This window comes from Aptenodytes patagonicus, chromosome Z (assembly GCF_965638725.1).
Source record: "Aptenodytes patagonicus chromosome Z, bAptPat1.pri.cur, whole genome shotgun sequence".
In the NCBI taxonomy this organism is placed as follows: domain Eukaryota; kingdom Metazoa; phylum Chordata; class Aves; order Sphenisciformes; family Spheniscidae; genus Aptenodytes; species Aptenodytes patagonicus.
In genome coordinates, this window is record NC_134982.1 from 27859835 (window position 1) to 27868221 (window position 8387).

General features: G+C 43.9%; 1 protein-coding gene across 2 annotated transcripts; it reads right to left on the reverse strand.

Moving 5' to 3' along the window:
* Window positions 1-291: 291 nt before the first annotated feature.
* Window positions 292-7465, reverse strand: F2RL1 (F2R like trypsin receptor 1). 2 transcript variants are annotated; one of them, XM_076362663.1, is made up of 2 exons: window positions 7250-7465; window positions 292-2939 (listed from the first exon to the last, which is right to left on the reverse strand). In XM_076362663.1, exons 1-2 carry the CDS (start codon window positions 7323-7325, stop codon window positions 1834-1836), a joined length of 1182 nt encoding a protein of 393 aa, XP_076218778.1. In that variant the 5' UTR covers window positions 7326-7465; the 3' UTR covers window positions 292-1833. The 2 variants fall into 2 exon arrangements, with proteins under 2 accessions (XP_076218778.1, XP_076218779.1); XM_076362664.1 differs by having other exon boundaries at window positions 7115-7310.
* Window positions 7466-8387: the final 922 nt, after the last annotated feature.

Below are 8387 nucleotides of genomic sequence, written 5' to 3' on the forward strand. Positions count from 1 at the left end.
TCATCTAAAGAGCTGTAAACTCCCTGCTCCTCAGAGACATTCATTAATCTAAGTTGCTATTTTAGCTTGGACCTCTGAAATACCACCACACAACATCCTACTTTCATGCTAAGCACCTGCTAAGAGTTAGTAGACAAGACTGCAGCAGATAAAAGGAGAGCTAGAGCTTAATTAATCCTTGAGGTGAGAGATCAAACACATTAAACAAACCTCTTAGTCTTTACTATGTATGGGGAAAAAAAACTTGTTACCAAAGTAGGGGAATAACGTGGAAACTAAAGAACAAGGGAAGGGAAGGAACAGACTAGCACACAGAAAAAAAAATAATTTATTATGTAAATACTTATGGCCTTTAAGCTGTACAAGACTGCTCAAATTCTTGCTACAGTTCAATCTACCCCCTTCCTTACTCTCCATATTTGAAATGATGAATATTTCCTATCTATATACCAGCTGTCTCGGAGTACTTTCTGGACTGAGGGCTTTTCCATTTGCTTGTGTTTGTAGGGACCAGGCTATGCCTAAGTCTCAGATAGGTCACTTGGATGCGAGTTCAGTGTACAACTTGGTGAAACTTACCAGGACTGCAAGATATGAAAAAATGCATTTAAATCCTACAACCAAAACATATACTCATCAGCTTTTCAGATGAAAAGTACATGTGACTCCGTATTCATGAGTTGTTACAAATATTATGGGTGAGGGAAGAGGATTTAAGATACTTTAGAAATCCACTGGCACTGAAGTTTGCTATCTTGTTAATGTGTTTGTTTGTATTTCATTATTCGCCCACAGTTCTGAACTGTTTGGTTTTAGTTATCTGCTAATGAGATAAGGGAACAGTTTTGCTATAATGAAATGCATCATTAGGTAAATTTTGCTTAACCCCTTTAGACATTACAGCTACAGTTGTCAGACTTCTAATTCACTATTAGGAATAATATCTTTGTTACCTGAAACCAGGCAAGTTGAACTACTCAGGATTTTTAAGAGCATATAAAAGCATAAAAGAAAGCACCCAACTCAAATGTGTTCTAAAAAAAAAAAATCTTATTTAGATATCTTAAAAAATACAAGGTACATTATATAAAGATCAAATAGCTATTAATCAAAACTTTGTAAAATATCCCCATTTAAGATCATGTACAGGCAAGCGTTAAGTAACAGTGTATAACCTCAACTAACATTTTATCTCAGTCCTAGCTGCTAACAAGTTCAGCTTGTCAATAGGATGACCTTACAGGCTTCTGCCATGTTAGTATTTACAACATGAGAACTTGGAAACAATCTAAAACTACATTATACTAAAGATAATAAGCAGTCACATTGCTGGACCCACGCCAAGATGGTGAAATGGATTCTCCTTTCCTTCTCTCCACAGTTTCAAATAATGTGCAGTGTAAGCAGGTACACAGAGCAAGGTCCTACATACACAATCTGTTCAACTGTTTAATACATTACAGTTAAAGCCAAACAAAACAGATTTCTCTGTTAATTAAATATACTAGCAACACTACATAACATTCCAGTGACATTTTGCTTTTTAACAACTTCGATATTGAACGAGAATGTCTTCAACCACGACTCACTTCCAAGTCAGCAGCATTTTTACAGAGCATCAGAAATGTCATGACTTTTTTCCAGTCTAGTGGGAAGATTTATCTGCTTATGATTTCTACACAGGGTAAGCAGCTGCCAGTTCCAAAATCCAGGCTTCAATGTCATTAAAAAGCAAAGTTGTTTCTTCAGACTCTCTTGTACAAAGTAACTCTCTTGTCACTTAAGTCCTTTCAGCAGTAGTAATAAAAGTTCACTTTTTTTCTGGGATTAAACTCAGTAGGTTGATTTAGTGGTCCCATTTGAGTTTGAAGAGTAAGAATTTGATTTCTTGGGGTACCTGCTCGATGAGAGAGACACTTGCATCCTCCGTGTAGTTCGCACACTTCGGCAAAGAAGAGCATTTTTAAGGTTGTCTCTGAAGTCTTTTGAAATATAGTAATAGATGAATGGATCAATACAACTGTTCAAAGTAGAAAGACACAGTGCAGTTATGTATGACGCATACAGATAGCTCTGCCTGTATGTTTTGAGGAGCAAATAGTGCACAACAAGCAGTACATTGCTAGGTGTAAAACAGATGAGATACATAGACAGGACAGCGATAATGAGTTTGATTGCTCTTTTTCGTTTCTTCCCAGTGCTTATATCTGAGATGGAAGCATTCAGAGTCTTAATCATTAGTATGTAAGCGACAGCAGTGAGGAGAGCTGGGATTAAGAAGAGTCCAATTGCAAGTGAGAGGAAATAACTGAACATGTTACGAGGCAAAACATTTTCAGGCAACACATCATGGCAGGTAGTAATGTTAAGATTTGAAATGTATGCTGTCTGATTAACAAGATACAATGGAATGGTGCCCAACAAAATCAGTATCCAGATACCAAGGGAGATGCCCAAGGCAATTTCAGATTTCCTTCTCGAATGCACTATGGGGTTCACTACAACCCAATACCGTTGCACACTGAGACATGTCATAAAGAGAATGGAACAGTACATATTTCCATAGAAAAATCCAACAAGTACTTTGCAGAGACCTTCACCAAATAGCCAATTATTGCCATTTACATGGTACGCAATCTTCAGCGGGAACCAGACAACAAAAAGAAGGTCTGCCAATGCCAAGTTAACCATATAAATTGCAGCCGGATGTTTCTTCTTCGTTCGGAAAAAAAAGACCCAGAGGGCCATGGCATTGCTTGGCAAACCAATGATAAAGACAATAATATAGACAATGGGAAGAAAAACTGTAGTCAGCTTTCCTGTGAGGGCTTTTGCTGCAAATTCATCCACTTTGTATAACTCTTCAGAGGCATTATTTGTATTTGGAACTTTCTGGCCAGCAAAACTTCTTCCTTTTGAACTGCTGGTTCCACTACTTTCTAAAAAAAAAAAAAAAAAAAAAAAATTAAAAAAAAAAGAAGTTGCTGTTAGTGAAGTACAGACTTTTTGTCCTTTTTAAAAATAAACTACACATCATGATTTAGTCTGAAGAATTAAAGAGGGCCTCATCAACAGAAAAATTAAGACTCGTTTCCAAACACTTGACAATGTTTCTTCCCTTTGTTTTAAGTTTATTATCCAAAAGACAACCTATATCCCTATTCAAGGATTGTATCAGCAACCAAAATGCTTTTCCACATCCCCAGTGATATTAAAAATACCTTATTAAAATGGCTGTCAGATACTCCTACTGTCTGAACAGTTACAACAGCAACTGCTTCAAGTACCCCAGGGCACCATTATTCTTTCACATAGCAGTGCCAGATTACCCAAGCGCTGGGACTTAGAAAACTTTGCAGCAGGCTAACATAGCTGCAGTAGAAGTTTCCTCAGTTTTAGATGGCCTGAAAATCAGGTATGCAGTAAAAAAGAGCATGCTGTCCTCAGACGAGCTAGAACTGAAACTATCAGAACGTAATGCCAAAAGCTATGCACAAGTGATCTCTACGGAAAGAAAGATGCCTGTTATGCTGTATCTGAATTGAAACTTGAACAGACTAACTTTGTGCATGAAGATGCAACAGGGCCAGTCATCTGGGATCTCCTTCCAATTCACGGCTATAATGGTCAGACAATCCCTGCAGTTTCTACTCAAAGTGCTAGGTGGTAAAGCTGACAGCTATGGTTGCTTCATACATCGAACAGCTATCACTTCAAGTTGTGCTCTACCTCTTCAAATGCCACAGGGACTTACAAACCATATGGGCAAGCCAGCCACTCCTGACTGCTCTGTCTTGTACGACAGAGCCTTCAGATGGCTCAGTCCAGAACCCCCCAAGACACCCTCCAGACCCAACACAGTCCTCTCACCCTAACAAGTTAAAGTGCACAAGCAGATACTGTCCATGAACTCCCCCTGTTCCAAAAAGTCAGACAACCGCCAAGCTAAACTGTACGGACATGGAACTTGACTGTCTGTGGGAGAAGTATTTTTAACCTTATCTCAATTTCTGTTAACATTTGTGGATTATTTTAGCCACAGGAAATCCCAACAGGAGTATAAAGGAGAGTCTTCTTGAGCAAGCAGGTTTGTGTACAACAAGCCATGAACAGTGTTGAAGGATGGCCCCTTTGTTATTCAATAAATAGTAGTTTTGATACAGTTCCAGAATGAAAAATGCTTACACCTTACATTTTAAAGTATAAGAAAAGAATACACAAGTTTGCATGATTTCCAGTATAGATTCTTCAGATAGCTGTTCCTTTCAAGTTATTACTGCAGAAGTCAGATGTACAGCATTAGTGTCTTATCTAGACTGTGTGACCTCCTAAAGAGGTATACAGAAGTATAGCATATATTGGTGTTCTTTAGAGTTCTGAATTAAGTTACCCTAGCTCCACTTAAGAGGGATTTGACAAGCTCCAGGCACAGGCACGTTTCACTGGAAAACTGAGGTGGAAGAAAACTTTTTGCCAGTACAATGACATAGACAAATCTTTGCAGTAGACTGCATAAAGACTGAAGTCTAAACTATATCAACAAAACAACAGTCCTAAAGATAATTCAAATGCCAAACAGTCATTTTGGCCTATAGTAGTATAGCCTGTAGTATAATTACAACAGGGCAAAATTATACAAATCCTGCTCTCAGATCTTCAAGCCAAATGATTATGCCAGCAATACTGTTAAAGATTGCAAAGTTTACTCCTATAATACAGAAATCCCAGGTCCCTAATCTGAGCTGTGAATATTGGAAGCCATAAAACCAGCTGGAAGAATACAGTTTACATAGACATCAGTTAAGGTAAATGACAATTAGCTGAGCAGGCTTACAGCTTAGCTGAGAGATCCCAGAGATGCTTGGAAGCAGACCCTTTACTGTAAGCTGACAGCAGTTCTCAGAATACTGTAATAAAACACAGTGTACAGTGCTATGTTAAGCAGCTGTCCATCAGTAAGTAGTTGATACTATCAAATTGCAGTCATAGTATTTGTATTCCATTCCAAAGACTTAAATTATTGTAGAAAACTGGTAGAGCAAATACTACCACTTTGTTCTTATTAATGTTTTGTGATCAGATAGAAAGCAATGCTTTGCAATTGATGTTCATAAGTTAGGTTGAAAGAAATAATAAAAAATGCTCACCAAAAAGCCCTAAAGTGTTAGTGTGACACAAAAGAGTAAGAGCTATAACAAAGTGGATCGACAGACACGTGACCCACAGACAGGACCTAGTATTACAAAAGTGACAGAATAGAGATAAAGGTTTGTTTTATTCTGTTTTTGAAGACACAGTCAAGCTATAGTCTTGCTTTTATGCTAAGTAGTTCCAGCCTCAAAAGTTCTGACTGCAGATACTGGGCAGCTTTTGTTAGCCCAGCTGGCACCCATATAGGGAGACAGTTCAGCGTCCTGTTTCTCTGTGCAGTTAACACTCCCTCACCTAGCAACCAATCCTTTCTTAGGTATGTGCATTTTCTACATCCTTTTCGTACTCCTGTGCTTGCAGTTTTCCACAACAATTGAGTACTTTTCCAAGCTGAGTTTCACTCTGCCTGACTCACATATAGAGAATGCAGTTGACTTGCTAATCTGCCCACGGGAAAAGCTTCCTTAACATCATGGGGAAAAACATATTCTCCTCCCACAACAAAAGACCATTTCAACACCTTTGCCATTTGTCCAGAAGACATAACCCACTGCATACCAAAAGAAGGATTGTGCCTACCCTGCAGACACAAAAGTGATAGCAGCACAGGGTATCCAAATTAACTAGCTTAGGTCACGATAGCAATATCCACACAGAACTAAGGTTAAGATTACCCTGGTTTTTGGATCTGCAGCTCATATTCACCACAACCCCATAATGGCATTAGCCTGTTTGAAAACAGCCACAATCATATGCCCTGGCTTATAGTGCATCTCCCTTGGTTGGGATGGGATCACGCTTCCAGCTCATTTCACCTCCCTACTCCAGAAGATCAAGCACCCACCTAAAACTTTTAAGCAGACTACTTTACCCCCCCACAAGATGATTCCAAATTCCCCCCCCCCCCCACACACACACTCTCAGGTCAGATAACTAGGATATTAAGAGGCAATCTAATATCAGAAACTCCGCTCTGAACAACAAATTTGCACCTATCTAGTATCTATGTGTTGAGAAAATAGGACCTACCATAAGCTTGGCTTCAATATTTACACAATCTTTACGCATATACTTTTATTATGTAAATAAGGATGAACAAATACAGAAGGACACAGTGCAAAGGCATGCGTAGATATAGCAATGGGGTTTACTATAAAAAGTAGTGAAACATGAACCTTAAGGCAGTGAAATATTAATGACTAGGTTTTTTTTCCCCTCAAACAGCACTTGTGTTCAATAAGCAATAATATAAACTAACAAAGATAAGAACTAGGATTAAAAAAAAAAATCCTAACTTTTCAGAGTTGGGAAAAAAGTGAGAACACAGTCTTTAAGATTTTTTTATGTTTATATACAGCTTTTAGGCAGGTTGCTAGCCGAGAACCAGACTAGGTACAGCGCCGATGCGGGTGAAGCCACGCCACGCGTGCCAGGCAGCTCCCGCGGAGAGCCCGCGCAGGACCTGCCGTCCCGCAGCCCTCCCCGCCGGCTCCGTGCGCCCCACAAGGCCAAAGAGGGCTGGAAGCCGAGCCCGGCTGCTTGCCCGTCGAGCTGCTTTCCCCGACCTGGTGGGGAGGCCGGCCGGCCGGCACCGCCCTCCCCGCGGGTCCCGGCAGCTCCACAGCCACCGGCTCGAGTTTTCCGAACCCGTCCGGCTCCGCGGGAGCCTCCCCCAGTCCGCTCTGGGCTCCCCGCACCCCAGCCGAATGCCAGAAACCTGCTCTTCGGCGCGGTTCAGCCCCACTGCCGCCGCCGCGCCTCGCCCGCCGAGAGCCCAGTCGTGCCCCCCGCACCGCTCTCCGCCTGAAGCGCCACCGCCCGCAGCCCAACCCGCAGCCGAGGGGCGCCGAGCAACCAGCGCGGCACCCGCGGAGCCCTAGGAGGGCTCGGCCGTCCCCAGCTGACCCCAGCCGAGCCGGCGGCTCTAGCACCCGTCGGCGGCAGCTCGCACTCCTCCTCTCACCTGCGGGAGTGGCGGCTCTTAGCAGCGCACAGAGCAGCAGCAGCAGGAGGCACAGCCCGCGGCGCCCAGCCATCCTCCCGCCGCGCTCCAGCAACTACTGCCTCTCCCGCACACCCGACCAGTTTCACCTGATACCTGAGCTGGGAGGGGGCGGAGGGCGCGGCCCGGCCGGTATCAGCCTGGCGGCGGGCGGAGCCGAGCCAGGCCACATCCCCCACCCCCGAAGGGCTCTGGGGCTGCCCCTGAGATGGCGGGGTGAGCGTCGCCGGCGGGTCTGCTGCGCCCGCCTCAAAATGGCGAGGGCGCCCCCGCCCCCTTCGGGTGGCGGCTGGTCTCGCCCCTCGCCTCGTGCTCCGTGGCTGCTGGGGCTGAGCAGGTGCCGCGGGTCTCGGCCCTCCCTCCCTCCCTCCCAAGGTGGCCCTCCGGCGGTCGCCCGCCCTAAACCCGCCGGTGGGAGCCCGGCCGCAGGGCCGGGGCGGCTCTTGCCCGCGGCAGCTGCTCTGTTACCAGCTTGTAGCTGAGTAAAGCCGAGGCGTACTGTTTGAGCGGCCAGGTATTTGGAGGTGGTCGTGGTTCACGCCGAGCCGCTGCTGGAGCGGAGCAGGCTGGTGCCGGGGGCAAGCGGGCGAGGAAGCGGGTCAGAGGGGCGTTCCGTCGGACAGTGTTGCTCCTGCTGATCCGTAACGTATTGCTTTGTGTGTGTGCCAGGTTTCTTACTCTTCTTTGTTACGTTGTCATATGACAGACGGGCAGGAACATGTGTAATGGCTGCTTAACCCAACTGCATTTGTGGTACTGCGCTGGCGTGACCCGGGGTAAGAAAGGAGTGTTTTCACTTGTCGGCCTTGCTTAAACTCGGAGTACGCCAACTTCCTTTTGCCTTTGCAAACAGGGATTTCGAGCACAAAATTAAGCACACTGCAATGCTAGCAGTGTTTTCCATTTATCCACACAAATATGAATTTAAGAAATGTTTTTGGGTTTGTAAAATAAAGCACACGACTTATCAAATTCCAAAATTAAAACGACTTGTTCAACCCTGGTTCACACTTGTAGACCAGTTCTCCAGTTACATCAGTAATGCTCCCTCTCTGCTTCAGTCTGCAAAATGCTTGGTGTTCAGCTGGTGATAAAATGGTGGTTTTGGGGTTTTTTTTTTCCTTTTTTGAATGCATATGTTATGAATGTACTCTGTTCTGTGTTGTTCTGAAGAGAAAATTGTTCCTTTTGTGGGCTTTATGTGGTGGTCATGAAATATGGCTGTGAGTTGAGG